At 51.0% G+C, this 18,840-nt stretch overlaps 2 protein-coding genes across 6 annotated transcripts in view; both read right to left on the bottom strand.

Moving 5' to 3' along the window:
* Positions 1 to 18,479, bottom strand: part of LOC311321057 (uncharacterized protein) — a 69,507-nt gene extending 51,028 nt beyond the window's left edge. For all 5 annotated transcript variants that reach the window (XM_084452935.1, XM_084452936.1, XM_084452937.1 and 2 more), the window contains exons 1-2: positions 15,291 to 18,479; positions 12,789 to 12,865 (exon numbers count right to left, since the gene is read on the bottom strand). In XM_084452935.1, the coding sequence (XP_084309061.1) occupies positions 12,789 to 12,865; positions 15,291 to 18,366 (3,153 nt within the window). In that variant the 5' untranslated portion in view covers positions 18,367 to 18,479. The remainder of the gene's footprint in view (positions 1 to 12,788; positions 12,866 to 15,290) is intronic.
* Positions 18,369 to 18,840, bottom strand: part of LOC311320953 (A-kinase anchor protein 13) — a gene marked incomplete at its 3' end in the record, with an annotated part of 47,690 nt that continues 47,218 nt past the window's right edge. The window contains exons 7-8 of the mRNA XM_084452820.1: positions 18,512 to 18,816; positions 18,369 to 18,405 (exon numbers count right to left, since the gene is read on the bottom strand). Of these exons, the coding sequence (XP_084308946.1) occupies positions 18,369 to 18,405; positions 18,512 to 18,816 (342 nt within the window). The remainder of the gene's footprint in view (positions 18,406 to 18,511; positions 18,817 to 18,840) is intronic.

Raw genomic sequence — 18,840 nt, 5'->3', positions numbered from 1 at the left:
TTTGGCTGACATCTCACATCAGGAGGATTCGCCCTTTCCTCACTGATGAAACGGTGCAGGTGCTCATCCAGGCCCTGGTCATCTCCCACCTGCTCATCCACGCCCTGGTCATCTCCCGCCTGCTCATCCAGGCCCTGGTCATCTCCCGCCTGCTCATCCAGGCCCTGGTCATCTCCCGCCTGCTCATCCAGGCCCTGGTCATCTCCCACCTGCTCATCCAGGCCCTGGTCATCTCCCGCCTGCTCATCCAGGCCCTGGTCATCTCCCGCCTGCTCATCCAGGCCCTGGTCATCTCCCGCCTGCTCATCCAGGCCCTGGTCATCTCCCACCTGCTCATCCAGGCCCTGGTCATCTCCCGCCTGCTCATCCAGGCCCTGGTCATCTCCCGCCTGCTCATCCAGGCCCTGGTCATCTCCCACCTGCTCATCCAGGCCCTGGTCATCTCCCGCCTGGACTACTGCAACTCCCTCCTCGCTGGGGCCCCGGCGTCAGCCATTAAACCCCTGGAGTTTGTCCAGAAAGCTGCTGCTTGCCTGGTGTTCAATCACCCCAAATTCTCTCACACAGCTTCCCATCTCCATTGTCTACACTGGCTCCCGGTAGCAACTCCCTACATTTACATTAGTCATTTAGCAGACGTTTTTATCCAAAGCAGCTTACAATAATAGCATTTAATGTATAAAGTCAGTGTACTACTACTCACGAGAACTCACAAGTGCATTTCCTTTCTAAACAAGCAACTAAGAGCATAATCTCATGCTAAAGGCAAAGTGTAAAAATAGCAAACTAAAAATACAATAGGTGCCTAAGAGGGAGGATTGGGGCAATACTTCCAGTTTAAAACTCTGGTACTAGCCGAGGCAATGAAAGGAACAGCTCCCTCCTACCTCCAGGCCATGGTCAAACCCTACACTCCCTCCCGACCGCTACGCTCTGCTACCTCGGGGCGACTGGCTGCCCCGTCACATCGAGGCCCTTGTGTTTGATCAACCTGATCCCGGCTCTTCTCTGTCCTGGCCCCGCAGCGGTGGAATGAACTGTCTACTGACGTCAGGACAGCAGAGTCGCTGCCCATCTTTCACAGCAGGCTCAAAACTCACCTCTTAAAGAAGTACTACCAGGATCCTCCCTCTTAATCACCTATTGTATTCTGCTACTCTTGCACTTTGGCTTCAACACTAGATTATGCTCTTATCACAAAGGAGATACACTTGTGAGCTCTGGTGAGTAGCATTACACTGACTACCTACAGTACTGTATGTTAAATGCAATTACTGTAAGTCGCTTTGGATAAATGACTGTAATGTTATGTAATGTATAGACAGTATTGATAGACTTGAGGAAACTCACTGGAAATGGTACATTCCATAGAGTCAGTGGCATAGTGGTACAGGCCAATGTCTATGGACCACATCTGTCAAAGAGCTGAGCTTCCACACATTGAGAAACTGAAGCAGAAATCGGTCACCACTGAGGACCAAGAAGTGGAAGTAGCAGGTGCAGGTTTGGGCCTACAGCCCCTCCCAACCAGGGAAGTAGCAGGTGCAGGTTTGGGCCTACAGCCCCTCCCAACCAGGGGACACTGTGTCCAGGAAACCAGGGAAGCTGCTCTTCTCGCCTGCAAGAAGAACCTAGTGGACACTTGCAAGGCAAACAGATCCAGAGAATCAGTCAATCCCAAACTGGACTGGTTTAAATATCAGCACCAGAGACCAAATACCAATCTCACAAGATATTGTTGGGTGTATCTCATACCTATCGCTGTGCCTCATGCTTACACACGGACTAACGGGTCAATTCATTTACAGACAAGTGAGAGCTCATTAGCATCAGCCTACCCTACATCATGGACAAAGACCGTCATCCAGGATCGGACGGGATGAGTAGATGAGGATGACACTGATAGACTGCTCGACTACGGATAGTAAATTGCCAGTTTGGGAACCATGTCTAGCTGCATACCTAGGACTGGAATGAGGAACCGATTAGCACTGATAAGATACTTGTAAGGATCTTATCATCGCTTGTCTTTACAGTGTCTTACAGTAGTACTAATAAGTTCCTCATTCCAGTCCTAGACCGGTCTTTGTTTGGACATATCATAGTGATGTCTCAAGGCTGCGGTCTACATACGAAGGTCTACGTATCCTCTCTCACCCTCTTGAACCTTTGCCCTGGGCCCTGTCCACACAAGATGGATTGCTGAGGAAGACAAATAAAGCTACTTTGGCCACAACCTTGCAGGAAAATGTATTAGTAGAGTCCCAGGAAACTCTCCTAGAGTGGTTGATGGAATGAACTTGGTCCAAAGAGTGAAAAGTGATCAAGTTACTTTTCAGAGATGTTGCCACAACAGTTGTGTGTACGGCTGTGAGGGAAGTCAGTCAGAGCAGCTGGATTATTGTGAATGATTTAGCCAGCAGCTGATGCCGTCCTGGATCTACCGGCCCGTAGCTGTCCACTCCCAAGATGTATGTTTGTTGCAAACGGCCTGAGGTGACTGGTGTGTGTAGACTGGTGTCAGTGTGAGAACCAGGCGTCCTGGCGGTTTTGCTGTGGCGCAGCTTTGACCCTAAGCTATAATTGGACCCTGTACTGCGAGTGCCACCAATGGCACCGTTTTCAATGTAGAATTGTATTACAATGTTTGATGAAATGTGCTGGAAGTGAGCTACTGTATCATTGTGACAAATTTCAATGTTGTGGGACTGGTGAGAAAACACCACTAGGTTGAATAAACGTGTTGTACTTCCTACTGAGCGCTTCTCAGAAATGTTTATTTTAGGGTAGTATTATAAAACGCATGGCAGCACACATAAAGCTACAGTACCACTGGTGCAATGTTATCACATATTTGTCTAACTCTAGGGATGTGTACCTTGCCAAAAATCACTATGAGCATGATTCCCCTGAGACCAACCCTACTGGCTCATGGACCAGACTGCTCTATTCTGTTCTATATTAAAAACAACATGTTTTATGTGAATAGTTAGGGTTTGTCAAAAGCCTCAAAAGTCAGGAAATTCAAATGACCACCAGGATCCTAACCCTAACAGGGCACTAATAATGTATATTATGTACAGTATTTTTGGAAAATATACTATAGTAACTACAGTATAGTATCTGAAATACATCATCATACTGTGCTGTAGGCCTACCTGCATGTCTGTCCTGTCCAAGGTGGACTGTACCACTCTGGAGAGAATGAATGGGGGAGTTTGAGAGGTTTGAATCCCGAGCAACCTGCCCAGTGGTGCAGTCCTTTAACAGGTCCAATCTGTGAGCTGGAAACCCCCGGTAGCGCCCTGGTAGAGGACCATGGCACTGTACTTTGTTTTTTGCTTTTAGTTTCCATAGGTTTTTCTTAAAATCCTGCGATCAAAAATGTCCTACATCCCTATTCCTAAAACTGCTGCCGCCAAAGGATGTGTGTAGTCGTTCTATATCTATTCTCCCCGTCGTTTTCATTGGTATTTCCCTACCGCCTTTTATCGCTGCAGGATGTAAACACAAAGAGATCACAGCGTTGGTCGCTGCTGCTCAACAGCGAGGAGACCGGAGAGACGGTGTCTGATCACTGACCGGGTCAGTAGCACCAGAGGACTGACCGGGTCAGTAGCACCAGAGGACTGACCGGGTCAGTAGCACCAGAGGACTGACCGGGTCAGTAGCACCAGAGGACTGACCGGGTCAGTAGCCCCAGAGGACTGACCGGGTCAGTAGCACCAGAGGACCGACTGGGTCAGTAGCACCAGAGGACTGACCGGGTCGGTAGCACCAGAGGACTGACCGGGTCAGTAGCACCAGAGGACTGACCGGAGTTGGAGTATTTGAACTGTGCTATTGATCCTAGTCATTTAGAATTATTTTTTATTTATTTATTTATTTTTTCTTCTTTTTTTAAATTACTAGCTTGTTCACAGAATGTTAGCAAGTGACAATGCTTTAAGTCTATGAAGTCTATGGCCTTATCAAAGAATTAGGCTTTACTTTGTACAACATTAACTGTATCAACAGAATGCAAGTCCGAGGGTCGCTGCCCTTCTCGCCATCTGTTTTACTGGCCTTATGAATCATGGTCTGCTGCCGGACTCCATGTTGTCTGTTACTCTGGTGCCTGTCATCAAGGACAAAGCGGGCAAGGTGGGGAGCTTGGATAATTACAGACCAATTGCTCTAGCTAGTGTGTTATCCAAAGTCCTGGAAAGAATTTTATTAGACAGATTATGTTTTTATTTTGGTACCACAGACAACCAGTTTGGCTTCAAGGCTAAGCATGGTACTGATTTATGTATCTATGCCCTGAAGGAAACTGTTGAAATGTATAGAAGACAGAATTCCTCTGTGTTAATTGGTTTTATTGATGCCTCTAAAGCTTTTGATCGAGTCAACCATCATAAGCTGTTCATAAAACTGAGTCAAAGAGGAGTGCCTAACAGTATAATTAGGGTCCTGGCATATTGGTATGCCAACCAGAGCATGCAGGTCAAATGGGGTAATGCAGTCTCTGGACCTTTCGGTGTTGGTAATGGGGTTCGCCAGGGGGGGCTACTCTCACCAGCCCTCTTTAATGTGTACATGAACGATTTATCTGACCAGCTAAGAGGCTGTAAAACAGGATGTATGATTGGTAACACCCTGGTAAACCATCTTATGTATGCCGATGATCTGGCTATTTTCTCTCCTAGCAGTGCTGGGTTCCAACAGATGTTGAATATATGCTCTGAGTATGGTGTCCAATTTGATGTGAAATACAATGCTAAAAAGAGCATTGTCATGATCTGTAAAACAAAAGGGGACAAAGATCTAATCTTCCCATCATTTTACCTCTCAGGGCAAGTTCTATCTGTCTGCTGTAAAGCTAAGTATCTGGGACATGTCATCACAGATCAAATGTCTGATGATGATGACTTGTATAGACAGCGCCGCATGTTATATGCACAAGCTAACATGTTGGTTAGGAAATTCCACTGGTGCTCAGACAATGTCAAGATCAGCCTGTTTAGAGCGTACTGTACTCCTCTCTACACTGCTCCCTTGTGGATAAAGTTTAAAAAGGCTAGCATCCATAAGCTTAAGGTTGCCTATAATGACTGCATGCGTATATTGCTTAAAAAGCCAAGGTGGTACAGTGCAAGTGAACTGTTTTGTAGTGCAGGTGTCAATACGTTTCATGCCCTGTTGAGGAATCTGATGTACAAATTTATATGCCGACTGAATGGTTCTCAGAATTCCATTATTGTGCTGCTGTCAAATCCTGTTTTCAGTGCGGTGAGATACCAGTCACCTATGTGGAAACACTGGTATTGTTGCCTTTTTTAATTTTTGTTGTATGTGTTTTGTAATGGACCATGAGTCTGCATAATAAAAGTTGATTGATTGATTGAATGCACAGTGAAACACGTCACAAACGCATCTGTGGTGGTAAATGTTGTGAATGTCTCCTGGAGGGCAGATCTGTCCACAGCTCTGGTCAGAGCAGAGCAGGGGAAGTGATCCACACACACACAGCCTGAAACACAGAAACAGCTGGAACCATGGCAACGGTTACAAACCGACTCCATACATGACGCAGAAAGAGAGAGAGAGAGAGAGAGAGAGAGAGAGAGAACAGAGAGAGAGAGAGAACAGAGAGAACAGAGAGATAGAGAGAGAGAGAGAGAACAGAGAGTTAGAGAGAGAGAGAACAGAGAGAACAGAGAGAGAGAGAACAGAGAGAGAGAGAGAGAGAGAACAGAGAGAACAGAGAGAGAGAGAGAGCCAGAGAGAACAGCAGGGGCTCCTTCAGCTCTAATGGGTCTGGTGAAGGAGTGGAACACAAGTAAGAAGGGGTCCAATAACGTTCCTTAAACTGGAGCTTTGGCTCCATAGAAAACACACAAATGAATGTTTTGTACTGAAATCGTTTAGCGGGTATTTTGTACAATGGGGTTATTGGCTAAGGGAAGGGACAGTTTGATATGCAGTAAACACACACACACACACACACACACACACACACACACAGTACACCCCCCCCCCCTCCCATATCACCTGACCTTTCAAATAGTACTCTAACATATTACCCCCCCCAGCCAGTGCTGCTGCACCAACCAGAGCCTGGTTTCCATTACTCTACTCTACGAGCACCCGGAAAATCACAACACACACACTATTACTCACTCACTACTCCCAAAACACACACTCACACACACACACACACACACGCATGCACACGCACACATATACACACACACACACAAACACACACGCACGCACGCACACGTACACACACACACGCACACATACACACACACACACACACATACATGCAACACACATGATACCCAACCCTTCACGTGCTGAGAACATGGAGAAACATAGCTATGAGATATGGCCAAAGAATCAAATACTTCTCTGAGATTCATAACACATCCAGTCCCATCACCTCCTGCCCTTACTCATCTCAGTCCCACAATGCACCTCCAGAGTGTCCAGAGGCACCCAGCTAACGCTGACAACCCCAAAACTTTCCTGAGGGAAACTTGCTTACAGTGAAGTTTGTACACTTGTATACTGAGAGACTGCCCAGCAGAGCAGAGCAGGGCAGGGCCCCATCTGGAGGTAGTTATACCCGACCCAGACAGCAGGGGGTGTCGGAGGTAAGGGTCGGCAGTACAGCCAACAGCACCCATCAGTCTCCAGACTAGATATTCTTCTAAGCAGTTTAATATTTGCCTCTCAGTGCCTTTATATGAGATAAAAACCCTTCTTACAATGCTATGTGACTAAGTCAAGTACTTAGGTGAATTTAAGTGTGTTATTATTCTCACTGTGACACAGCCGTAGTAGCAGACAACGTTAGGCTGCCCTCTGCTGGCAGGTATGGCGCTACTGCAGTTCGTCTCCAGGATAGGACTGACTGAGACTGACGAGTTAGTTCCAGTCAGAGAGGAAGACCAATCTCATCCACCAGCACAAGAGAAGCAAGCCTGCAGCACGAGGAACTGGACAGGAAATGTCAAATATCACATTTTCACTCAATCACCGCGCACCAGACCTGCCACCAGGGCTCAGTCTTATGAGCTGCATGGGAGGGCACGATTATTATTCAATATTTTTGATGTGATATGCTATTGTATTTGTGCTGCTCTGACGCATACTAATTATAGCTCTCTTGTTGACAGTCAGCGTGGCCCGGAGTGCACAGCTCAGCTCCACTCCCGAATGAAATTGCACGTGCGGTAACTGCTACGTTTGACATCACTTCCTGTTTTCAGTACTGTGGTCGCTTGCAGCCAGAGACAGGCTGCTGCTCACATGACAGGAGGCAGTGAACTAGAACTCACTGAAGACTCATGTCCCAGAGGGATGAAGAGGAGGAAGTAAGTAAGTCACGTAACAGTCGAACAAAAACACTTTTTTGTAATGTCCTTCTTTTTAAGAAATATAAAGTTAGTATTTTTAATTTAAGTGAAAATACTATAACTAATACAAACATGTGTTAGCTATGGGCGCCAGAGGGGGGTCAATAGCACTTTTGGGACAGACACAGACAGACAGACACACAGACAGACAGACAGACAGACAGACAGGCAGGCAGACAGACAGCCAGACAGGCAGACAGGCAGACAGACAGACAGACAGACAGACAGACAGACAGACAGGCAGGCAGACAGACAGACAGACAGACAGACAGACAGACAGACAGGTAGGCAGACAGACAGACAGACAGACAGACAGACAGACAGACAGACAGACAGACAGACAGACAGGCAGGCAGGCAGACAGACAGACAGACAGACAGACAGGCAGGCAGACAGAGACAGACAGACAGACAGACAGACAGGCAGACAGACAGGCAGACAGACAGACAGACAGGCAGACAGACAGGCAGAAAGACAGACAGACAGACAGACAGACAGACAGACAGACAGGCAGACCAATGTAAAGCTGAGATAGTGACCCAGTCTGGCCACGTGCCAGCGCTCTGATAAGAGTGTCAGTCCAGACACACTCAGCAGACTAAACAAATCAGAGAGGAAGTCTGCTGCAGTGGCAGGGTCATCACCAGACTACACTGACCACGACAGCTACAGCATGTCACCAGTTCAACTCCCCTATCCCTGAACAAGACAGCTACAGCATGTCACCAGTTCAACTCCCCTATCCCTGAACAAGACAGCTACAGCATGTCACCAGTTCAACTCCCCTATCCCTGAACAAGACAGCTACAGCATGTCACTAGTTCAACTCCCCTATCCCTGAACAAGACAGCTACAGCATGTCACTAGTTCAACTCCCCTATCCCTGAACAAGACAGCTACAGCATGTCACCAGTTCAACTCCCCTATCCCTGAACAAGACAGCTACAGCATGTCACTAGTTCAACTCCCCTATCCCTGAACAAGAAAGCTACAGCATGTCACCAGTTCAACTCCCCTATCCCTGAACAAGACAGCTACAGCATGTCACCAGTTCAACTCCCCTATCCCTGAACAAGACAGCTACAGCATGTCACCAGTTCAACTCCCCTATCCCTGAACAAGACAGCTACAGCATGTCACCAGTTCAACTCCCCTATCCCTGAACAAGACAGCTACAGCATGTCACTAGTTCAACTCCCCTATCCCTAAACAAGACAGCTACAGCATGTCACTAGTTCAACTCCCCTATCCCTGAACAAGACAGCTACAGCATGTCACCAGTTCAACTCCCCTATCCCTGAACAAGACAGCTACAGCATGTCACCAGTTCAACTCCCCTATCCCTGAACAAGACAGCTACAGCATGTCACTAGTTCAACTCCCCTATCCCTGAACAAGACAGCTACAGCATGTCACCAGTTCAACTCCCCTATCCCTGAACAAGACAGCTACAGCATGTCACCAGTTCAACTCCCCTCTCCCTGAACAAGACAGCTACAGCATGTCACTAGTTCAACTCCCCTATCCCTGAACAAGACAGCTACAGCATGTCACTAGTTCAACTCCCCTATCCCTGAACAAGCCAGCTACAGCATGTCACCAGTTCAACTCCCCTATCCCTGAACAAGCCAGCTACAGCATGTCACTAGTTCAACTCCCCTATCCCTGAACAAGACAGCTACTGTACAGCATGTCACTAGTTCAACTCCCCTATCCCTGAACAAGACAGCTACAGCATGTCACCAGTTCAACTCCCCTATCCCTGAACAAGCCAGCTACAGCATGTCACTAGTTCAACTCCCCTATCCCTGAATGAGACAGCTACAGCATGTCACCGGTTCAACTCCCCTATCCCTGAACAAGACAGCTACTGTACAGCATGTCACTAGTTCAACTCCCCTATCCCTGAACAAGACAGCTACAGCATGTCACCAGTTCAACTCCCCTATCCCTGAACAAGACAGCTACAGCATGTCACCAGTTCAACTCCCCTATCCCTGAACAAGACAGCTACAGCATGTCACCAGTTCAACTCCCCTATCCCTGAACAAGACAGCTACAGCATGTCACCAGTTCAACTACCCTATCCCTGAACAAGACAGCTACAGCATGTCACTAGTTCAACTCCCCTATCCCTGAACAAGACAGCTACAGCATGTCACCAGTTCAACTCCCCTATCCCTGAACAAGACAGCTACAGCATGTCACCAGTTCAACTCCCCTATCCTTGAACAAGACAACTACAGCATGTCACCAGTTCAACTCCCCTATCCCTGAACAAGACAGCTACAGCATGTCACCAGTTCAACTCCCCTATCCCTGAACAAGACAGCTACAGCATGTCACCAGTTCAACTCCCCTATCCCTGAACAAGACAGCTACAGCATGTCACCAGTTCAACTCCCCTATCCCTGAACAAGACAGCTACAGCATGTCACCAGTTCAACTCCCCTATCCCTGAACAAGACAGCTACAGCATGTCACCAGTTCAACTCCCCTATCCCTGAACAAGACAGCTACAGCATGTCACCAGTTCAACTCCCCTATCCCTGAACAAGACAGCTACAGCATGTCACCAGTTCAACTCCCCTATCCCTGAACAAGACAGCTACAGCATGTCACCAGTTCAACTCCCCTATCCCTGAACAAGACAGCTACAGCATGTCACCAGTTCAACTCCCCTATCCCTGAACAAGACACCTACAGCATGTCACTAGTTCAACTCCCCTATCCCTGAACAAGACAGCTACAGCATGTCACCAGTTCAACTCCCCTATCCCTGAACAAGACAGCTACAGCATGTCACCAGTTCAACTCCCCTATCCCTGAACAAGACAGCTACAGCATGTCACCAGTTCAACTCCCCTATCCCTCACTCTGTTCTCATTCAGCAGCGCTAACTGTATATGCTGCCTTTCATGGCCAGGGAACTCCCTGGGAATAGAGATGTTTATCTCAAATACACCCATTTTAAACGTCTCTACAGAGACAACAGTACCAGCCTTGGCTTGGGCCTCGTGGTCTTGTGGTTAGAGTGTCCGCCCTGAGATCGGAAGGTTGGGGGTTCGATACCCGGCCGAGTCACACCAAAGACTATAAGAAATGCCTCCCTGCTTGGCACTGAGCATCAAGGGTTGGATTGGGGGTAAGTCCCTGTGACATACTAGCGTCATGTCCAGGGGGTGGACCTGAACATCGAGCTGCCTCACGCTAAGGAATCAGAAGATGAAGGCCCCTGACCTATGGGCATCTAGGCTCCAGAACCATCGGTTCTCCAGGCTACTTACTTACAAAGACAACAACACTGTCTCTGTGAGTCTGTGGCCGACGTTCTTAACCAAGACTTTCAACAACACGGCAAATGTATATGATGTCACTGACCCCACAGGAGTTATTACGCGTGGGCAGCCATCCGACCGTAAACCGCAACGACTAATACAGCGACATCACATTCACTTCTCTCTCTCCTCCCCCTCTCTCCCTCTCTCCTCTCTCCTCCCCCTCTCTCCCTCTCTCCTCCTCCTTCTCTCTCTCCTCCTCTCTCCTCCTCTTCCTCTCTCCTCCTCCTCTCTCCCGTACCCGCTCTCTTAATGCTCCGACGGCTGCCTGTACTAGCGGTGTCAGAGGGGAGAGTCTCATCTGTCCCTCCTTCCAACGCGCTGCCTACCCATCATCCCTCACTCCCGGCCTTACCCATCATCCCTCACTCCCGGCCTTACCCATCATCCCTCACTCCCGGCCTTACCCATCATCCCTCACTCCCGGCCTTACCCATCATGCCTCACTCCCAGCCTTACCCATCATCCTTCACTCCCGGCCTTACCCATCATCCCTCACTCCCGGCCTTACCCATCATCTCTCACTCCCGGCCTTACCCATCATGCCTCACTCCCAGCCTTCTCTCTCTCGCCGTTAATAACCTCAGCCCCTCCTCGCCGCTCAGCCGGAATCGCCGCTTCCTCCCCCACCTCCACGAGGCTGCAGCTATCACTTCCTCCTTCCTGTAACCTGTAACGTGTCACTTCCTCCTTCCTGTAACCTGTAACGTTTCACTTCCTCCTTTCTGTAACCTGTAACGTGTCACTTCCTCCTTCCCCTCCCAGGGTTATCGGACTCCTCTGGTCCCTCCCTCTCTCTCCGCTCGCACCCCTGACATCAGCGCATCTTTCCTCTACGTCCTGGGAAGCATAGCAGGGCTGGACACACACACACACACGCACGCACGCACGCACACATGCACACACACACACACACACACACACACACCGTACAAATACTGTACACACACACACACACATTCTGTACACACGCGCACTCCCAACCACACACACACACACACGCACGCACACAAACACTCCAGCGTTCCCATATCTGCCTGGTCGACCTGAGGGCAGCAGAGGTCAGGTCAGCAGGCCGAGACGTGCGTCATGATTGGCCGACGCGCAACAGAGGGAGAGGATTTATCACCAGGGTCGAGGGGGACTGCCTGGCATCCAACCACCAGCATGATTATTCCCAGGAGACAAACGCTCTCCTGTCATCATGTAATAGTGGATAGTCCATTAATCACACTATATGAGATTTGACCAAGATAGGACACAGATGAAGTTCTGATTCATATTAAAGTCACTCTTATTCCAGTTGATTTTGTTTGGATTAAATGCTTAAATTCTATGTGTACTGTGTGCCTTTTTACAATCACCGTCGCTGTAACTGTTTCCTTTATAAGGGAAATACTGCAGCAAAATTGCAGTGAATGGTAAATGGACAGCAGTTATATAATACTTTTATCCAAAGTGCTTTACAATGGCCTCTCATTCGCCCATTCACACACACACACACACACACACACACACACACACACACACACACACACACACACACACACACACAATCACACACACACAATCACACACACACAATCACACACACACACACACACACACACACACACACACACACACACACACACACACACATGGTAGCAGCTGCCATGCAAGATACCAAGATGCCAAGGACAATTCGACAGGTGGAGCCGGGATTCAAACCGCCGACCCTACGATCATCCTGATATGTTATAAAACTGCCAATAAACTAATTCTGATTCTGATTCTGATTGGACGACCCGCTCTACCTCCTGAACCACAGCTGTGGCAAAGCCTCAAAGGGCAAACACATGCAGTGACGTCACCCTTTGAAGTCCAGTGAGTCTGTATTTTGACGTTTTTCCGCGATTTTTGTTACTAACTCTCATCGACTTGCAACTTACTCGATATTAATTAACTTCTGACACTGGCCCTACTCATCAGCTTTCTCAGGAAGAAGGTAGTGAAATTGTTCTTCTTGGACTGCTTAGTAATGATCACAAGATGGTGAGCTTACATCTGCCGAGTCTGGAGGTCCTGAGAGAGATGACTTCTCTTGATGCTCCTCTCCCCTGGATAGAGGTGTGTCTGTTTCTGGAGAGAGAGAGAGAGAGAGAGGGAGAGGGAGAGGGAGAGGGAGAGGGAGAGGGAGAGGGAGAGGGAGAGGGAGAGGGAGAGGGAGGGAGAGGGAGAGAGAGAGAGACAGAGAGAGAGAGGGAGGAAAGAGAGAGAGAGAGAGACAGAGAGAGAGAGGAAAGAGAGAGAGAGATAGAGGGGAGGGAGAGAGGGGTTATACTCTAGGCAGAAAAACCAGGTTCAGACAGGTTCAGTCATATATATGGTTCTAACAAATGATAACATGTCATGAAAGGAATCTCCACTCCTTTGTTTACAGCATCATCGGGGGGCTCTCTGGGAAGCCCATTACACAGATGTGTCTGTAACGGTCTCAGCCTAATGGACAACCCCTCTAGCTAGTAACAATCACCCCAGCTGCACCAGGAAGTGAGGAGGAGGAGGAGGAGGAGGAGGAAGAGGGGGGAGGAAAAAATCAGTCATCTCTATTAGAGAACAATGAAGAGTCTCTCTGTCATCCCAGCAGGCTATTTATATATCACTCGTCATATTACCATATATATTTCCATGTCCGTGTGTATTGTCTTACAAGTCGAGTCTCGACACTCGTTGCGACACGCCGCAGCGCGATGGAAACAAATGTTGCAGTGTGTGAAAGACGTCTCCATCGAAGGTGTGATATTACTATGTATTCTCCTGTTCCCCTTCACATGAGAAGACTTCTGGGTGCATGGATGATCTTAAAGGAAGTGAACAACCACAGGAAGGCCTCCTCTCTCTCTCCCTCTCCCTCTCCCTTCCTCCCTCTCCCTCTCTCTCTCCCTCTCCCTCTCCCTCTCTCTCTCTCTCTCCCCTCTCCCTCTCCCTCTCTCTCTCTCTCCTCACCTCTCCTCTCCTCCTCTCCCTCTCCCTCTCTCTCTCTCTCTCTCTCCCTCTCTCTCTCTCTCTCTCTCTCTCTCTCTCTCTCTCCCTCTCTCTCTCCTCTCTCCCTCTCCCTCTCCCTCTCTCCTCCCTCTCTCTCCCTCTCCCTCCCTCTCCCTCTCCCCTCCCTTTCCCTCTCTCTCCCTCTTTCTCTCTCTTCCTCTCTCTCTCTCTCTCTCTCTCTCCCTCCCTCTCCCTCTCTCTCCCTCCCTCTCTCTCCCGCTCTCTCTCTCTCTCTCTCTCTCTCTCCCTCCCTCTCCCTCCCGCTCTCTCTCTCTCTCCCTCTCTCTCTCTCTCTCTCTCTCTCTGAGTGACTGCCCACCCCTATTTCACCGTCTCGTGCAAGACGTGCTGACATCATCTCTCTGGGTTGCCTGGATACTCTATTCTAGACAAACAGCGAGCGTTCGCACACAGACCACAATCGCTCAGAAGTGACGTCTTGGCCCACGTCTCAACAACACGGGGTGCTGCTGGGATATTGAAGTAGCAAAAAGTGTGTATTAATAGGCCTGTTAAGATTAAACTAGCTCCTCCACTTGGCATACACTACAGTAGTTGTGTAGTAGTTCTGGGAAGAGGCCGGTAAATCCTACAGTAACAACTGTTAGAGTGTGAGGCCGCCGTGAGCTTGAGGAAGACGTCCACCCTTGTGTCCGCCATATCTGGCACGCCAGGTGACAGCCTGTTTTAGAAGCAGTTCAAACTCACACAGTCACATGCTCTCCGGTCAGACCACACACACAGACAGAGCGTTGACCTCCGGCAGCACACGCAGAGCCACGTGGAGCTGGAACCTGAACACCGCACAACGCTACAGGCCAAGAGGAGGATGTGAACAAGCCGTGAAGCTGGAATGCTTTTGTGGTTTAGCCGAGGGATATATCTCACGTTGGACCCGCCCCCATGTAGACGGATGGTCACTATGCTCTAGCTCATGTAGAGGGATGGTCACTATGCTCTAGCTCATGTAGAGGGATGGTCACTATGCTCTAGCTCAGCCCTTTAATTGAGGCCTGTAGAAGAAGAACCATTACCCATACGTGCCTTTTGATTTTTTCCGGAGAGCTTGATCAGCAACGGATGAACAGGCCTTCATAATCATATTTTGTGTGAATGATATACAGGTACATCACTTGCAAGTACACAATGTCGTCTATGTGATGATATGCATTTAGGCCTTTTCTGATGTAAAAGTCAGATGAAACTGAGCTTACAAACAGTAGTAAGTAAGTAAGTGAATAAGGAAGTAAGTAAGTAAGTAAGTAAGTAAGTAAGGAAGTAAGGAAGTAAGGAAGGAAGGAAGGAAGGAAGGAAGGAAGGAAGGAAGGAAGGAAGGAAGGAAGGAAGGAAGGAACACACCTGTAAATGTAAATGTCTTATTCAGGATGGGTTATTCAGCTGTAGGCTTAGCAGCACAGCAGGAACGAAGGTCGGTCAAACAAAGTGAAACATCAAGCGGCGCTTCTGAAGGACCATAACAAGTTAGACTGGTTGTCATGGTATCTGTGGGAGGCCTTACCTCGGACCGGCTCCTCCAGCGGCGACATCGTCTCAAAACGCATCCCGTCTCTTTTCCCGTCTCTCTCCGGCGTCCCGTCTCTCTCCGGCGTCCCATCTCTCTTCCCGTCTCTCTCCGGCGTCCCGTCTCTCTTCCCGTCTCTCTCCGGCGTCCCGTCACACAACCCGTCTCTCTCCGGCGTCCCGTCTCTCTTCCCGTCTCTCTTCCCGTCTCTCTCCGGCGTCCCGTCTCTCTTCCCGTCTCTCTCCGGCGTCCCGTCTCTCTTCCCGTCTCTCTCCAGCGTCCCGTCACACAACCCGTCCACGCCGTCCTGTGAGAGTGACCGCCGGACGCCTTGGGAAACACCGCCGTCTACATCCACAGATGTGTGATTGTCGCGTCGGACTGAACCACTGCACAGCTCCGAGGGGGAGGTCAATTCCTGTTCCAGGCTTGGCAGGGCTGTACCACTGTCTGGGATAGGGGGGGGAGTCGGGGGGGGTGGATCACCGGGCGTACCGGCGGCAGGTGCGGCTGCGGCCCCTCGGACGGCGTCGGGGTGTGACGATTCTAGCGGTCCGTCTGAGGGATCGGTACAGGAAGTGACCTCATCGCTCTGCTCCCGGGTGACCTCGTCAGAGTGCGCCCGCACCTTGTCGATCTCCTCTACGGGCAGAACACCCGGGCGTTCCTCAGACCCCCGCCCGTCCTGGACGCCCTGTCCCCGAGTCAGGAGGGCGGTCTCTCCCCCCGCCTGCGTCCCACCCCCGCGCCCGTCCCCGGGCGTGTCCGTGGGACTGGGCGGGTCGTCCTCGTGGCTGTCCTCTCTCCCCTCCCCCTGCTCACACTCCCTGGCTCCGCCCCCCTCCTGTATCTGGACCGGCTCCGGGGTTCTGTTCAGCCCGGCCAGCTGTTTGGCTTTGGACTTTTTCGATCGTTTGCCGCTTTTCGACTGCGGCGCTTTGCCGTCCGACTGCGCTGGCTGCTCGCTGGCAGGCTGTTGATTTATCGGCCGTGCCGACCGGTTGTCAGACTGTTTGTCGTCTGACTCCCAGGGTCCAGACTGTTTGTCGTCCGACTCCCAGGGTCCAGACTGTTTGTCGTCCGACTCCCAGGGTCCAGACTGTTTGTCGTCTGACTCCCAGGGTCCAGACTGTTTGTCGTCTGACTCCCAGGGTCCAGACTGTTTGTCGTCTGACTCCCAGGGTCCAGACTGTTTGTCGTCTGACTCCCAGGGTCCAGACTGTTTGTCGTCTGACTCCCAGGGTCCAGACTGTTTGTCGTCCGACTCCCAGGGTCCAGACTGTTTGTCGTCTGACTCCCAGGGTCCAGACTGTTTGTCGTCTGACTCCCAGGGTCCAGACTGTTTGTCGTCTGACTCCCAGGGTCCAGACTGTTTGTCGTCTGACTCCCAGGGTCCAGACTGTTTGTCGTCTGACTGTGGACCGTCTGGCTGCGCTGACTGTCTTACGGACTGTTTCCTGTCTGGCAGTTCACTGTCTAACCGTCCTGACTGTTCGGTTTGTGACAGTTTCCTGTCTAACTGTGTTGACTGTGTAATGTCTGACTGTTGACTGTCTAACTGTGTTGACTGTGTATTGTCTGACTGTTCACTGTCTAACTGTGTTGACTGTGTATTGTCTGACTGTTCACTGTCTAACTGTGTTGACTGTGTATTGTCTGACTGTTCACTGTCTAACTGTGTTGACTGTGTATTGTCTGACTGTTCACTGTCTAACTGTGTTGACTGTGTATTGTCTGACTGTTCACTGTCTAACTGTGTTGACTGTGTAATGTCTGACTGTTGACTGTCTAACTGTGTTGACTGTGTATTGTCTGACTGTTCACTGTCTAACTGTGTTGACTGTGTATTGTCTGACTGTTCACTGTCTAACTGTGTTGACTGTGTAATGTCTGACTGTTGACTGTCTAACTGTGTTGACTGTGTATTGTCTGACTGTTCACTGTCTAACTGTGTTGACTGTGTATTGTCTGACTGTTCACTGTCTAACTGTGTTGACTGTGTAATGTCTGACTGTTCACTGTCTAACTGTGTTGACTGTGTAATGTCTGACTGTTCACTGTCTAGCCGTGTTGACTGTTGGTCTAGCCGTTCTGAGAGCTCTATTTGTGCCATGGCTGCCGCTACTGCTACAGTGACCACTGCCACAGCTGTGGCCGCAATCTCTTCTTCGTGTCTCTGACACTCTGTCTCTGATATCCCATAATCCTCTGCTTCAGGCTGCCTGAGCCCTGACCGGCTCTCTCCGTTGGGCTCTGAAGACGGGCAGACTATTTGCACTCTCTTCCCAGAAGCCCTCTCTCTCCTCACCTTCGTCGGACTGACCTCCCCCTCCTCGCCACAGAACGCGCCGCTACGCCGTTTCCTCCCGAGAGTCTCAGCGTCCTCTGTTATCCCATTGGCCGAGCCAGAGGACGTCTCGTCCCCGCCTCCCTGCCCGTCAGAACTACCCTCCGACCCGCCAGATACATCGTGGGTTCCCTCCGTCCGCGCGGTCTGGCCGGGGTCCGGCGCCGGTTCCGCGCCGGGTCCGCCGCCCTCCCCCTCGCCGCGGCCGCCCCGCCTCGCGCCGCTTGAGTCGGTTCCTCCTCCACTGGGCGCGGACTCCCCGATGCCGCCGTTGGACCGCCGCTCCGCGTTTCCTGCCTCGGTCGGCGTGTGCGGGCCGGAGCGGGGCTGGCGGTCCGCGCCTCCCCGCTTTCCCCTCTCAGGGTGGCCGTTATCAGCCGACTCACGCCCCCCAGGATAACCCTCCGCCGCCGCCACGGCTTCCTGTCTTTGTCCTGCAGGCCGGGCATGTGAGCGCTCTGGCTGCGGACCAGCGTTGAGGGGCTCGGTCTCGGTTAACTCGGCCTCTCCGACGCAGCGGTCCCGGTCGTGTTGACCGTTCGCCACCGGAGCCTGCCTGACCTCCGCCCGGCGCGGAGCCGCGCTAGAGCCCGCCCCCGGACCCCTCGGAGCGCCCTGGTTTCCCTCGCCAGCGTGCGTGTCCCTCTGGCTGCCCCTGGGGGTCCGAGGCTGGTCCTCGGGGTGGGGGTAGGCGTACAGGTCGTCCAGGGAGTGAGCTTGGCCCATGTCTAGCGGGGTCCGCGGAACATTAGCCTCGTGGTCGATCTGGCGCCGCGTCTGGGTCTCCGTTTCCTGGTTCTCCCCCTCCAGCCCCGCTACTGCTGGTGTGTCAGCGAGCGCTTCAGATCCTGCCTCTCCGCCAGCCCCCCGCCCGGCTCTGATTCCCCCCCGCTCGCTCTCCGCCTCCCTCTGCTTCCTACTTCCTCCTCCACAGGAAGGAGCGACGACGGGAGGCTCCGCCCGCGCCTCCTCCTTCTCCCACGAGCGCCGTTTCTCGGGCGCCTTCCCAGAATCCTCTCCGGCCGGCCTCCCTTTCTTCGGTCGGCCGTTGGAGCAAGGCCACGCCCCCGCGCCGGGGTGGGCGTGGCTAAGGGGAGGCGAAGGAGAGGCCGGGCGTGTCGGCGTGATGATGATGTCACCGAACCCTGGAGTGGTGCTCTGGTTGTCTGAGGGCTGCTGTGTGACATCAGCAAGAAACAA

The sequence above is a fragment of the Borostomias antarcticus genome, assembly GCF_949987555.1.
Source record: "Borostomias antarcticus genome assembly, chromosome: 18".
Taxonomy (NCBI): Eukaryota; Metazoa; Chordata; class Actinopteri; order Stomiiformes; family Stomiidae; genus Borostomias; species Borostomias antarcticus.
Note: the sequence above shows the minus strand (reverse complement) of the source record. Positions and strands in the feature narration are given on the sequence as shown.